Source organism: Colletes latitarsis, chromosome 8 (assembly GCF_051014445.1).
Source record: "Colletes latitarsis isolate SP2378_abdomen chromosome 8, iyColLati1, whole genome shotgun sequence".
Classification (NCBI taxonomy): Eukaryota; Metazoa; Arthropoda; class Insecta; order Hymenoptera; family Colletidae; genus Colletes; species Colletes latitarsis.
In genome coordinates, this window is record NC_135141.1 from 30,725,359 (window position 1) to 30,741,358 (window position 16,000).

Below are 16,000 nucleotides of genomic sequence, written 5' to 3' on the forward strand. Positions count from 1 at the left end.
CGTACGCTCGGCTCCTTAAATTCTTGCGCTGACAGGTGTGTATTAAGTCAGATGCACTCGGGACTGCGAAACTTTCTGGAAGGCTATTAGGTTTGTCGAACTCGGTACCGGAAATTCACTTTTTATTCCGCTATGACGCATTATAACGTGGACTCCTATAGGAAGTCTCGCGTGCACTCGATATTTTTCACTTGCAGGCTCTCCGCGAGATCCTCTTTCGCCGGAAATGAATACGAACCTCAAATATCTCGATAAATAAATTCTCTACTACGATTTCCTAATTATTAACTCAATTTCAACGTGGAAAAATTTATATCTATGCATCTATCCAATTTGTTATAGCCTCTTGACTTTCCTGCAAATTCAATTTCGTATTTATTTAATTTCTTTCCTATAATCATTTGCCTTTACTGTATAAGACCGCATTTATTTTCTTCTAAAAAATAGTATCTTCGCGTTTCGTGCCAAAGTTTTTGCAGAAACGCAACAGCGTCGATGCGTAAACTATCCGATACGACGACAAAACGGGTAAGGCCGTATTTTAATATCACCTAATGTTAATACGTTTTTAAAGTAAAATTCGATCCTTGTAAACTCTTGTTTCGCGGTTCGAGCAGAATTTCACGTATAAAATCTGCAAATCCTTTCGCGTTCTCTGCCACCCGAAGGGGTATTTAGCTTTTAAAACCCGTAATACCACACGCCGGAAATCATCGTTTTTATACGCGAATTTATTTGTACCGGAAGCAACTCATCGTTGCATGAAGAAATTACATCAATCGTAATCAAATCAACGTAACGCCCGTATAAACAAAACGTAACGGTTTTAATTGTGGCAGCAATTTACAAATGGAAATTGGAACCTTTCCACCATTCGATTAATACTTAAAATTTTGTACAGATGTGCAGGGTGGTCACGAAATTACAATTGCTTACGTCAATTGTTTTTATTTCGAATACTTGGAATATTGTATTCAAAGTATTTCTTTCGTGTCTCGAAAAATATTGCAAACGTAAAACGTACCGTTTCACGTCAGTTGTAAAATGTAGAAAAATTTTCGTCTTTTCAATGTTCCCTGTACGTTTACCATTTACGAGCAGACACTGTATACTTTCATACGCTGTTTTATATATTCAAAAAACTTCTCTGCTCGTTTCCATAGAATTATACGCAAAGGAAGCAAAACCGTGGTTCGATGGAAACCCGTAAATGGACGAACCGTCGAGGTTCCAATTTTCGCGTACGAACCACTGATACAAAATTAAAGCTATTAAATTTTGTTTACTCTGTAAAGGGTGCGTCGATGCTTCGTTTCGACAGCCAGCAACGAATGAATACTTCGAAGAGTGGAGGGGGAAAAAAATAAATAAAACAGAACGGCATGATGTAATATGACAGCGAAGCTGTCTGCAGTCAGGAGGGTGTTATAACAGAGGCGCATCAATCATTTATTGAAAATGTCATAAAACAGAATCGATAAATGTCGAAAAGTGCGCGTAGCCTGTCGCGTGAAACGCAAACAGCCGGAGAAAAAGAGAAAGAGGAAACAGAAAGAAAATAAAAACGCGTTCGATGGCTGCGTGGTTTTTACGTTTGCTGGCTGTAGTCGACGTAATTTAGAACGTATCGAAGGATCCTGAATGTATGACATAGTTATACGAGTTTTTTTTTTGCCCCCCTTTCTCCGCTTCCGTGCGTTACGCGTCGCGAACACGATTTACAATGACTGGTTTTTTCGCTGGCTGCAGCAGACGCGTCGCCATACGCAAAAGTTACCTGGAAATCCGTGGCTGGAAAATACGTTCCATCGAAAAATAATTTTTAAATAAATAATAAAATAAATTTTTTTATTTAACAAGTTATTTCGTGCAGCGAACATAAATAAATCCATCATACACGATCCGACCTAATTCTACATGCACGGCCAGTTCTGTTAGACGCAGTACAAATAACTGAGATTTACTTGATTGTAGATTTACACGACTATCATTGGTTTCACTGTTTCATGTTTGGCCACGAATTGCACACACAGGATAAGTCAACAGCAATTGTCATTCGATATACGGTATCGGGCAAATATATATTCAGACTCGAAACAAAACACTTTGCTTTTGTTTTTATGAAATCTATATTTCTTTTAAATAGGCTGACAATTCTTATTAATTGTTATAGACTTACTTGCACACCCTGTATGAGTGTATTAATTGCCCACTAGCGAATATTACTCATCAGTTCACCGTAGCCAGGCGAAGTGTATTCATTGCGTAAACACAAATACCGCGAGTCTGACCATACACAACTCTATATCACTTGTTTGCTATTCTTAATGCGAAATTAGGTTTGTCGCGTGGTTGTGTACTGTTCTATACTAAACAGCCGACACTTTGTTAGTTAAATAATGTCTTTAGTGTTGCGATATACAATAGTTTCAGTGTATTGTAAATCGATGCACAGTTTGGCGACGATCAGTAGCGGTATAATTCGAAAAATTCCGCAGAATAGCGCGAGAAAACTGATCATACAAACCGACCGCGTAACGAGTCGCTAATTGAACCGAACGATGAACGTATTATTCTTTTCCCTTTTATCTTTTTTTTTTTACGCTCAAGTTCGCCCGGCTATTTCGAACCGGTCGCTGAAAATACAAAATCCTTCGCGCAGCAATTTTCCACACGTGTCCAGCAATTAACCGCGTGTTTTCGATTGCTTGCGGCGCGAACAATTATTACCGCGCATTAATTGCAGAATCCAATACGAAACGCGGTTGAAACGCTATTACGGCTCCTTTGGTGGCCGACGCGACGGTCCTATTTATTGGCTATCGCTTTTCTTGGAAACTCATCTACCTTCAAAATCAATTTTTAAACCAGCAATCTTCCGACTAAACGTTTCACAGTGCACCATGCATCGTAAACGATAATTAAACATTATTTTACTTAATTAGTTTTAGTTATAGCAAATTTCCTCCTCTCCTTTCTTCGTGAAATACTTAAAAATTCGCCGCAGTGAAACGGGGGAATAATATTTCCGATATCTATATAAATGTTTTATTCAATGTTCCCCGGGTCTTTAGGAAGCGAAGTTTAAAATCTCTGGGCGCAATATTTGATTAAAGTTTCGCGCAAACTTCCGCATTAATGCGCCGCATTAATTAAAAGTTGTCAACGACAAATTCCGAGTCATTGGTATTCCGACGTTCAAGCGCGATCTCTCCGTTTTTAAAAAGCAAAGTAAACTCCGCGGCCCTCCCTTCGTCCCTCGCCCTTCGCCGTCACGGTATTTGCACAGCCGGTTCCTTCAGCGACGGTGACGCTCGCGCAGTTTCGCTCGACGCAAGACGAAATTAAATCTAACGAAAGACAAGACCTCGCGGCCGCCGCTGAAAGCAGCCAACAACGCGGAAACGATGAAAAAGCGTCCGCGAACAAAAGGCAAACCTAAGAAACAACGTTAACGAACGTTTACCTCGGGAACGACGCAAATTGCACGGGGAAAATAAAAATGAAAACGTGTCCGACGGGAAACGGGTTTTGAATGCGCGATTTTTGGCCCGGGGAACCGTGGTTTTTGTTTACCTCTTCCGCTTTCGGCGCGCTTCGTTTCCGGCAAAATGAAGCGCTCGATACTGACGCAACAGAAACGAACAAATTAAATAGCATCGTTAACAGTTCGTTGTTTAAACGGACAATCATTGTTGTTCCGTAATGATGGATCAAATTACACGTTGAACTCGTTGAATCCGACGTAGCTACATATTTGGAATTATTTCTGTTATCTGAGTTTTTAAATCGACGCGTTTATGTAGATAGAATGTCTGACTGTGCGTTGACTCGCGCTACTTGCTTGACTAGGTACAGACCAATACTACTTAACCAACTGGCGTGTATTTCCTCTGATTATTGCAGATTTATGCTAATCATAAGAACTTATCGAAATTTTGATTCCCGTCTGAGCCAACGCGTACCGTTACTACTTAGTCTACGAGACTGCTTCAAAGTCGCCCGACTGTAAAACCAGAAACTATACTGTTGTACCAGAAGCTATACAAGCATAAAAAGATCATCGAAATCCTGAACGTACAAACGGAATCACGTAAACAAATACGATACTTTGATGAAAAAAAAAAGAGAAAAAAAAAGGAATCGATGGTACCCGATACGAATGAGAAAAGGGACAGCCGGGAAAATTGGCGAAACAACGTGATGGAAAAAAAGAGGCGAGAGGCAGCGTGGCGAAGGGTCGAAAGGGACGGAGGGCGGGCATTGTAGATTGGATGGTGACAAGATGCGGTAAAATTGCAACTGTCGGATCTCACGTTCCACACTCACACGTGCCCGCGTACGGGCACACTATTCCAGGAGATTTTCCGAGCTTACGAATGAGGTTTCCTGTCAATCGATCGATGGATTTCGATAGCGGGACGGGGTTATACCCTTTGACACACGACTTTCGGGATTGATGGAACGCTAGCATTTAATTTTATGTCGTTTTACACGAACTTCATTCGTGTCCGAAGATCGATCTGTACGAAAACACCTTCGGCGTTCATACGATTAATTTCAACGAATCGAGTCCAGCAAATTTTTAATTAAAATTTACGCTTCCCCATATAAATTACCATTTTAAAAACTCGACGATATTTCTGCCACAAAAGTGAATTACTTATCGATGGTTAAATTAAAAAAAAATTCATTTTTACCGAGCAAAATCTATGCGGTGTTTTAAAAAACGAACGTAGATTCGATAATAGGAAATATATACAGAAAATAATTACGCGAGCCCGTCGCGACAGATCAAGGTTCCGTGTTATGCTCGTCGTTCAATTTCCGTATAATTATTCCGAATGTGTTACGCCGGGTACGTTTTCGGCGAGCGTCGACCTACAAATCATTCGGAACGAAACACGCGGGCAAAGCTCGGTGGGTGAACCGATTATTTGACGATGGCCCCGAAATTGGTCCGCGCGATGGCCAGCGTCGAGGGGAGCGATTCGAGAGGGGGCCAGATTATCGATCAGATTATTTGGAAGACGTAGCCAGCTGTTCGGTTCGCAGACCGAATCGGATACACAAATTATTCACGTATTGGCCCGATGGCGCGGCACACGCGCGTTGGAAACGAAACTCTGGAACGCCGCGATTGAAATTCGCACCGTTTCGATCCCGACCGCGTCGATTTAAAAAATTCACGACGCAATCGCGTACTCGGGGGAGAAAAAATTAATTATTTCGCGTCTTCTCTGATTTTTACTGAAAGATCGCTTGGGAAACAATTTTTATAACGGCAGCATTTCTTATTTAATATTCATTATCGTGAAATTGGTAAAGTATTTAAAGATTCCACTTTCGATTCGATCAGCGGAATAACGAATACAATTTCTTCTAAATAAAACAAGGAATTGTTGAGCTCAAAGAGATTATTTGTTTCAATCGCAGTACGGCCGGGAATTGATGCAGAATTATTATTGAAATAATACTTGTTTACCAGATAGTAACTTCGACATCTTTAAATATAAATATTTGAGCTTTGTTAAGCTGCAATTTGTACTATCCTCGTATATAAATTTTGCAGATGCGTTGTTGCACTCGCGGGACCCGGTAACAATGATTTTCTACAATTTCGTGATATTTATATCTACAGTGGCGACAGTTTCTTGATTAACGTTTAAAGCTCCAGGGTCTCGGATCTAGTTAACATCAGGACAAAACGTTTAATTAACATCTGTATTTAATTCGTGCATTTTCGGTCGCACAATTTTTCAGACTTCGAAATATACGCTCGATAAATCAGTGGTAACGTATCGTAACGGATGAACTGATCGAGTTATTGTCCAGCAACGATATAAATTAACGCGAACGTTTCATTGTTCGAGCGGGTAGAATCGAACCGCGAGATCTATGCATCCTAGATCGCCGCTGCAATGTTAGGTCACGGTGCTCGCGTTCGAAACAACAAGACTCATGAATACGTAAAATAATGGAAACCAAACGCACCGGGCACAAATAAGCACAGTTCTCATGGTACGCGATATTTTCTTTCGGCATTGTGCTAAGTAGATAATAAAAATAATGAAATAGTACACTAGGTTTTAAAAATATACTTCGTACGATCGTGAAAAATGAACGATGCTATATGGACGCGATAGCCAGTCGATCGATCCTGAAACAATTTGTCAAAATTGGCGGCATAAGGCCAGTCTTTTGTGGCATAAATCCAACTATTCGGAAGTAGTAACAAGTGGTTTCTGGTCGGACAAGCGAAATGGGAAGTTTGAGTAAATTAAAGGGAAGAAGTACCGAGAGTTTGGATGATTCTGGTCGTTCGGGACGATTTAATATTCATTTATATCACTTTTGTTCCGATTATAGTAAAATTGAGGACCAGTTTCAGAGTTAATATGGAATCTGGAGAGTTTCGAAGTAGCTGGTGGCCGTAGCTGGTCGGACGAGTGGTAATAGGACGGTATCTGGGCGAGCAAGTGGGCTAGGAACAGATTACTAGAATAGAAACACTGTCTCTATAGTCGAGTAAAATATCGACGACACCAGACACGAATAATAGAAACACGACTGGTTTAATTCGAAGTGTCCCTGGACGGGGGACCAAAATAGGTACACTGAATGGACATGTAGGTGAACTGCGAACCCCGGAAATAGATTATTTTAATACCATTCGTCCCTCTAGTCTTGCAACTTTCGAGATCGACATCTTCCCATATTTCCGGAGATAAGTCTTCTTTGTTTCGTGACTCTTCGTTCGCGTTTAAATTAAGGATCTCAAAGGAAAGAAAAATAAAATTCTTGCAAAACGACAAAGGAAATAAATAACTTTCGACGTCAATAACTTCCCATATTACCGGAGATAAGTCTTCTTTGTCTGGTGGCTCTTTGATCACGTCCAAATTAAGGATCTCAAAGCAAAGAAAAATTTATATTCTTCTTACAATAATAGAAATAAACCTACATTATTGTATTCCTATGCTTTCCTCTAGTTTTACAACCTTCGACGTCTTTCCACGCATCCAGGAAGTTTTCTTTGTCTCGAGGACCCCCGTTCGCGGTTTCAAGTTTGCCCGTTTAACTCGGATTTTTTCGAAGTTTTTTATCGCGCGACAATTTGCGTCGATAGGAAATCGAAAGGGCGAAGTTCGATCGTCGACAGGTACGGTGGGTAGAGATTGGAGACGGAATTAGATCGGGCATGGGGACACGGAAACGCAGAAGACGATCGGCCCGGATTGATCCTCGTTAACGAGCGGTGCACGCGCGGAAATAATTCATCGGATGAATTATTTAGCCCCGTGCCAGGTCTACGACGCGGCTTAAAATACGTTTTGACGCGGTCGGGTTTCGGAGCGTACGCGCGTCTACGTCTGAGCGCCGCGACGAGGGATGAAATTTGCATCCCTCGTTAGGAGCTACAAACCGGTTCCTCGGGGCAGGAAATTGAAATTCCATTTCCCAGCGAGCCCTGAATTACCAGTCAGGGACACGTTAAGCGACGTTCAGCGGTCGCGTTCAAGTTTCGCGAAAGAGTTACGATCGAGGTGACGCGATCGAATGGATACAGAGTAGACCAAAGATCTAGCGCCACCAAAGGACAAGTTGCTAGGCAAATTGTATCAACGTTTAAAGAGCAATCAAAGGATTAAAAAATCGTTCTCATCAGAAGTAAACTCGAGGAATCCATTTTGAAAGGAACAGTTTTATTTTAACCCTTAATAATTATTTGAAAATTTATGTAATCCTCCATTACTTCGTCAATTTTTAAATACTATAAAGGAAAGTTGATTTCCATTTAGCAGTTTCGTGAAAATTAACATTAAATGAAGTAATTCAGTTGAGATTGAGAGTCCACTTGAGAGTTACATAATTTCAAACGCTCCGCAATTTTATGACGTTAATCTTGGATCACGCTATGACACGACTATATCGATCGATTTGGTAGTATGGTTGCCGACACGCCGTGACAGGGAGTATAAATGAAACGTTCCAAAGAGCGGATTTATTGCGAACGATGTTCCCAATGAACGTCAAGAATCCGTGAATCAGCGGGGAACAGAGGAAATCCGTCTTCCTCCTTATTCTCCGTTTCGATTATTACTTCTCCGCGATTCGAAGCTCCGAGGGGGTGGAGGGATCCATCGCGCTCGAAGTGACAATTGATTCGGGCGATAATAGAGCCGCATAGAGGCGGGACTGGGCGGCCATTTTCAAGGTATTTTCTCCAACTTTTATCGTAAATTTAATGAAAGCCTCGGACGCTTTTATTTACTCGAATGCCTTCGCTCCTCAGAGGAATCGCGGCCCGATGAATATCGGGGGGGAGATTGAATTGAATTAATAAAACGGATGTAGGTTGTATCGGGTCCTTTCCGTCCCGCGGTGATCGCGCGATCTCGCGAGCGAATCGAACGCGGATCGATCGGGGCCCTCGAAGCGCAACTACTCGAAACACCGGAGCCGTTTCGTGTTATTAATAAAACGCTGACCCCACGATCCGCGGTTTAATGAACTTACGAGACTGGTCGTCTGCTCGACTTCGTTCCCAACCTGATATTTTCTGCGTTATCGTTTCAAAGTATCTCACGCTTACTTCCGGAGAACATTAACAAATCTCCATAAATGAATTCGATCAGTAGTCTCGTTTTTAGCACAGTCTCGACTTCGAATTTTAACGTTACCAAATACACTGTAAATTTTTATTTTAAATAGGAATATGAATAAAGAATGTAAATTTCGCCACGAGTTCCACGGTGCTTGCTCAACGTCCGCGATCGTATTGTATTGCGTATCGAGCTACGTTCTCGGTACAAATCTTGAACGAACCGAGAAACGGATCTTCCCCGAGCGGAGGCTAAGGACTATGCGTATTCCGAAACCGTGGCTGCGTGATGGAGATAGATGAGAGGAGTTTGCAGTAGCAGATGTTTCGCATGGTCGTGGAACGGCCGTATGCCCCCTCAGATTATAATAATGATCAATCTTCGTGCTCGCGTTACCGCGTCTATTCCCGCGTTGCGGGATAAATCACGACCGCATTAATCAACGAAACTATTCGTCAACGCGGCCGCTAAACGCGCGAGGTTCGATTGTTGGTCGAGGCGACGAAAATCCAACGACTCGTCTTTCCGAACGATGACCTACATCGCTGACGGGAATAGTACGTTCAACGTGTCTGACTAGATACGGATAATATCCCTTTTGTGCGACTGCATACGATCGCCATTAATCTTGTTTCGTTACAGGCGCCACTCCTCGTGTTTGCACTACGTACAATAATCTGGCTCCTTCGTGTGGATGCAAATAGTAGCGATGCTGTACGTCTGACCATCGGGATATCCGTTCTCCTTGTTCGATTGTACACAGGAACCATTTGTCTTGTCTGACTGCGTATAGTAACTAGTCCCTTTGTTTCACTACACGTAGCGACTATTTTCTATGTACGAATATATGTAATCGGTTGTTTAACTGAGTATAGACTGTTCCACTTCAAACTACATATCGAAAGTGCTTCACTCGTCTGACTGCATATCGTAGTTGATTCACGTGCTGACTATGTATCATAATTGCTTGTCTGACTAACCATAGACTGTTCCAATTGTTCCTACATATCGAAATTACTCCACTGGTCTGACTGCATATCATAGTTGCTTCACTTGCCTGACTATATATCGTGACTACATATCATAATTGCTTGTCTGACTGAGCATAAACTGTTCCAGTTTCCCCTACATATTACACTACGTCACTTGTCTGACTGCATATCGTAGTTGTTTCACTTGTCTGACTGCATATCGTAGTTGCTCCACTAGTCTGACTGTATATCGTAACTGACTACATATCGTTGTTGTTTCACTTGGCTGACTTACATATCGCCACTATTCCACACGTCTGACTGCACGCAGTGCCTGTTTCCCTTGTCCGACTAAATACAGTGGCACTTCCCTGACAAGTTACTGGCTCCATTCCACGGGTCTGACAAGTTACGATCCCCATTCAATTTATCTGGGCAAATTCTGCCCCGATTCCACTTATCGCCACTTACCACTCGCATTTCGAAACGGTTGACAGCGAAATCTCGTGCAACTAGCATCGAGTTTTTCAACGCTACATGCACAAACATGTACATTAGGGTACATTAAGACGCATTGTTTTTTTTATTAAAATGCGTATTCGTACAGTAATGAAACCCGCCAGAAATAGTTGAAATATTTACAGTTTTCGTAACTCCCCCGCGAATATTATCCGAAAGTCTAATTTCGTGAACCGTAGCCTGAAATTTAATAAAGAGGATATTTGGACTCGTTCCGGGAGGACGTATCGTCCAATTTTCGAGCCGCGACGCGAGCCCCGACGCGGTGCACATTTAGCAGAAATTCAAGTGAGATCCACTGGCAAGGTTAGCGTGTACCGCTGAGGGAAACACGGGAAATGCAAAGAGAAGCGTTTTTCGCCGCCACGCAGACAGCCGTGAAAACGTTTCTCCCTGCGGGACCGCGTTGTCGTAGGGGTAATGGGCGAAGATAAGGATGAGAGGTCGCGTGCGTATAACGCGACTTCCTCGAGGAGGCTTCTTTCTTTCTGAAACATCGCGGTCCGACGAATGGAAATCGTTAACGGTCGAGTGTACAGGGAGAAACCAGGCTCGAGGATGGTAGCTCGGTTTTTCCTACGCGTTGGAAATGTAAATGGAAACCTTGTTTAATAAATATTTATTCCCGCTCGCGGCTGGACGCGGAACCGACTCGTACGTTGACTGGAAAACCTAACGTATCGCAAAGTATACGGGAAGAAAAATATTGCACGGAAACGAGTAAAATATTTAACGTTCGGGAACCTGATATTTATTTAGCTGTTTAATCAACGCCGTATTTTCCGTGACAAACGAAGATATCGAGCAGGCTGTAGGCAAATATAATTATATACGAATTTAATAAAAACAAACTGGGTTACAACGAACGGTGAAATCAAACAGTAATTTTCCATATTAATTTCGATTTATTATTTTAATTTCGAAAGATACAGCGTTTTCGAGCCTTTGAACGTGAGTTCTATCGAAAAAAAAACGCGAGTACAGTCGATATAGGGATATTTGAATCGTTGATTCCGACGTTTAGAATGGAAAATATTGTTAGCGGAGTTTCGAAACGTTCGAAGGAACAATCTGAAATCACGCGCGGAAGAGTCACGTGCGAAAGAACACGATAGAGTTATCGATCGCGATGTCTGTATTTAAATGCTCGAATTGAATCTCCATTTTCGACTGTCTGAAGGAACAATCTGTGGACCATCTGCTCTGCCTCCGAATAGGAAACTTTTATATCGAAATCGCGTTAGAACATCGTCGAAGCACTGCGAAAATGATCGACCGTTTAAAACGAACATCGATTACCAGACTGAATGGAATACATAGATGCTTCTATAAACTTACATTATCCTAAATAGTTTCCGAACGAAAATAGTGTGCTCGAATATTTAGAGGAACAGCTTATTTTCGTCCATTTTCAAGAGGCACAAGCTATATACTAAAATATTAAGAGAAGCTATTTCTTTTTCCACTTTCGAGAGACACAAACTGAAATAAAAGTTCGTTAAAGATAATATAATAATGGGACTGTTGACTCAAAAGACTATGCAAAGTGAACGTTACGATCACATGTTCCCTGTCATACTTATTTAAACAAGGACAGATCCTAAAATTTAATCCAGATTTCAATGTTTTTACAATAATTTCTCGGACCGAAACTCTAGGTAGAATATATCAAATAAATTGAAACTAGTATGTTTAAATATTTAAGGGAACAATTCAAAGGGAATAATATAATATTTTTAATGCAAGAACAACGGTGAAAAATAACCGATACAACTTAGTATCCTTTGCCAAACTCACTTAGATAATTCCACAGCGAATTCTGAAGTTTAAACTAGATTTTAAACGAATAACGTAGATGCTTTTCTGAACTTAAACATTCGAGCTTGGTGACCGTATAATATCCCGACCCACAAACCTCGGTTGACAGTCGACGGTTTGCAGCGTATTTCTGCGTTTGTGAATCAAAACTCTGCAGCATGAAAACCATGTGGTCGTGCAACATCTTTTCTAGCACATTACTTATTTAACGATCGGTTAAACTCGGACAACGTACCCCATCACCTCGTCCCAAAAAAATTAAAAGCGACAATGGTAAATTAACGACCAACGTTTAACTTCGATTCTATTAAAAAATTGCAAAGGTCGAGTATTAAAAAATCCTTTTTAAAAAAATAACTTCATCGAACAGTTTCTCCGAACGAAACAAAGTTTCGAACACGGAGAACGTGAGGAGAGTTGATACGTTCGAACGTTTCAAGGAGCAAGCTTATTTCCATTCCCGTTCTAGGGTAGGAAAAGTGAAATAAAAAATTCTTTAAAGATAACATAACAGCGAGTCCGACGGATATAAAAACACCGGACAGAAACGTAACGAAAAAAAAAAGAAAAAAAATAGGAAAGCGTATAACCGTTCACGGGACGGAGCGCGGAATGATTTCCCTATAAATCGAGGACCACTCTCGAGAGCGCTTTTTAATCCCCGGATTTCGAATTAAATATTTCAGCGGGCCGGTGACGCGGTCGTTCGTTCCCAGGCCGTTTAATCTCAGGCTGGCCGTAGTGTCAAATCGATGTGGAATGTAGGTCGAATTCGGCTTACCGGAATTGATTTCTCCGGTTTCTGAATTATTGTTGTAGTGCGCGTGCACTGGACTGTGTGGCACTCTCCACCCCCATTGCACCCACCTCTATCGTTCTCTCCGGACGCATGATACCCATAGCCGTATCAAAGCGTTCATTGTCCAATCGTTTGTCGCGACTCCTCCGTTTGGAAACTAATCCTGAACGCTATTGTTGCCGGTCGAAAATACGACGGAAAGACGTCGTTCAACTTTACTCTCACCGTTATTCATCGTCCGTTATTGAAAATGAATTTTTATACGGGCAGTCAACGATACCTTAAATAACACGAAACTATGATAGAAATAGAATGGGAATGTCACGAGTTCGATAGTTCAAGGGGGAATTTAATGTGAACTTAACTCGTCTGTAGACGATCGTTATTTTAGATTCGATAGTAACAGTGAATATAAAGAAGTGTACAAGCGCAAGAAATTTTGGAGCTCGTTATTTCTGAACTATTTTTTTAACAAGACATCCTGCCCTACTTTAAAGAAAACCAGGGGATGTTTCGCTCGAAATACATAATAAATTCGACTCGATATTTTGATACGTATCCGAGAGTGTTTCTTCAAAAAGCTGCATTTAAATTATAGAACTACCTAAATAATTTTACATTTACGAAGTATTCTCGTGCTAGTTTTTGCAAAGGTTACAATATGTTCAGGTAAGATTAATCGAGAAATTTTTCTTAATGTTTCAGCGTGTATTTTGGAACTTGTGCTTGGCCAGCAAGGGCCGGTTTTTGTTCTCGAGCCACCGAGCACTCTGGTCTTTTCCAATACCACGGGCTCCCAGCTAAGCTGCTCTGCCCATGGGAGTCCAACGCCGCACGTCACCTGGATAACTAGTCCGGATCAGAGATCAGTCACCGCAGTTCCCGGACTACGGTAAGTAATTAACATAACTGTCGTATGCTGGAAGATTAGCCCCAAAAACAACACTGATTTCCGTAGAGTAAATTCATTTTTAAAACCCTAAGGAAACAGATTTATTTATAGAAACAACACGGATCCACCTTTTTCTAACAATTTCTGCGAACAACGACGCATACTACGCTCATATATCACTTAATAAAATCTCCTACACAGCCATGCTGCATGAATAAGTTTCTACAACAGGTGTCCGATCATACACCGACTATACTACGTGTTTTGTCTGAGCAAACATACACCTCTTCTGCATACTTTTCTACAACGGTTGCCCGATCAAATACTGACTTGCACCACTTCCCCTGAACGTGCATGTAATCGGGCGCGATTGGTCCGACCATGCAACTACTTGTTCTACTTGCTTAGATATATCTTCTTTTGACAGTTTTCAGGACCAATTCCTAACGACAAGTTCTACCACTTCTCTGGTGACATAAATTCTTACACTATTCGGCTGATCGAGCATTGATCTTTACTACTTGACTTTTTATATATGATCTCATTTTTGTCTGAGATATCACGTACCTCTACTTGCCTCGTAGTGTATATTTCTATAATATTTGTTTGTGGATGAATCACAGTAAATTCAACTACTTCTGTATTTGGCTGATCAAGCACTGACCCTTACTACTTGGGACTGAGTACTGTCCATTCCTACAAACTTTGTCTGAGAAAACAAACACTTTAATTACTTATTAAACAATGTAATATATTTCTATTACACTTATCTGGATATTTAAAAATGTTAAAATTGCAAGACACGATGTAGAAAATCATAATTAACGAACTAGTCCATACCAAAACAAAGACCAAACGTTTCAAGCATTCCACATTGTTCACCGAAAGGAAACTGACACAATATTTGGCATCGAATATCAACGTAAATTCCGAAATATAATTTCGTTTCGTTTCCAATTCCAGCTGAAGGAAAAAAAAAACAGTTTGTCATTCCAGCAGCGATTACTTTTTCGTAACAACGTCGCTCCCGCGGGAGGACATTTTGACGTGAAATCGTTGGCGAGAAAAGATCCAACGGCGACGGGTTTCGTCCCGACGCGGCTTCCCGTAATTCCCGTTTCAGTTATCGAACGGCCTTTGTAAGATCCGCTTTTTCAGCCAGAAAATTCGCGTCCGTTACTCGCAAGAGTGTACGATAGAAAAGGGGTAAGCGGATTAGCGTGTCCCGGGATTTAGAACTTTCGAAGCCGCTGTAAATTGCCCGGGAGTTTCTAACGTGCTCCCCGCGATCGGACTTACATTGTCCCGTGGAAAAATCCGGTCACGGTATCGCGCCGTTCCCGTAATTATCGACCAACTTCGTTCAACTAATTAATTTCGTCCTCCCACCAGAAACGCAATTACAGGGCACGCCTTTTTGCATCGCTCGTTCACGCGATGTTTTGTTCGCGAGGATCATAAACTCGTTTTCACCAACTATCGCCAAACAAAATTCACAAGATCTAAAACAAAAACCAGAAACAGGCTACTTATTTTAATATCACGATCCTTTCTTGACGTTATATTTGTCTAAAATCATTTGTTCGCCTTTGCTCGAAAACGATTCGATTATTATTCGACGAGAGCATATTCTACCGGTACAAAACGCGTTGAAAGACAAAATTTTAAAGGACGTGGCGATAAGCGGACAGTTTCGATCGCGAAACAGAGGAAGCCTTTCCGCGTCCATCCCAGGGATGCTGCGAGCAAAGTCCCGGAGATCGTGGAAGATTCGTATTATTGGAAATATGAAGCTGTACGCTCGGCAATATCGTGACCGTGGCACCTGGGGAAACCATTTCCTCCCGGTAATTGAAATGTTCCTTATCCAATGGCCGTCCCGTAAGTTTGTCCGCGGTTGGACGTCCCGCAGGAAAGCGTAAACTCGCCCCGGTTCCTTCGATACACGTGCATCGCGCAATAATCGCCTCCAGAAGGGAAGACAAAAATTTCCAATATATTTCTCGAAAAGCAAACTTCTGATTTGCTTCGAGAAACTTTCGACAACACCATTACGAGCAGCGTTTCCAAACGTAAACTCGCCACGCGTTTGAAGCTTCCGGCCAAAGAAGCATCGTAAAAATTGTTATCATAACACGTACGCGGCTGATACGGGTTCGAACATCTCCGAGGACCTTTTTGCCAGGATGCAGCAGCTTTTACGGCGTCGACGTGCAATTCAATCACCGGCGAGGAGTTTCTGAAAACGGTACTTCCAGCCGCGAATCCATCTCCTGGGGGGTCCTAGTCATCAACCGCGAGGAAGATTGGATCTCTCGGAGCCGGTTCGAAACGCCGGGGCCCCATTCTTCGCGTAGACGTCGATGCAGGAGGAGTTCGAAGCCGCAAAGAAGTC

At 41.8% G+C, this 16,000-nt stretch overlaps 2 protein-coding genes across 5 annotated transcripts in view; one reads left to right on the forward strand and one right to left on the reverse strand.

Moving 5' to 3' along the window:
• Positions 1 to 16,000, reverse strand: part of Evi5 (ecotropic viral integration site 5) — a 472,270-nt gene that overhangs the window by 342,356 nt on the left and 113,914 nt on the right. The gene's annotated exons all lie outside the window — the stretch shown is intronic.
• Positions 1 to 16,000, forward strand: part of Dscam3 (Down syndrome cell adhesion molecule 3) — a 180,059-nt gene that overhangs the window by 128,031 nt on the left and 36,028 nt on the right. For all 4 annotated transcript variants that reach the window (XM_076771883.1, XM_076771880.1, XM_076771884.1 and 1 more), the window contains exon 5: positions 13,419 to 13,605. In XM_076771883.1, the coding sequence (XP_076627998.1) occupies positions 13,419 to 13,605 (187 nt within the window). The remainder of the gene's footprint in view (positions 1 to 13,418; positions 13,606 to 16,000) is intronic.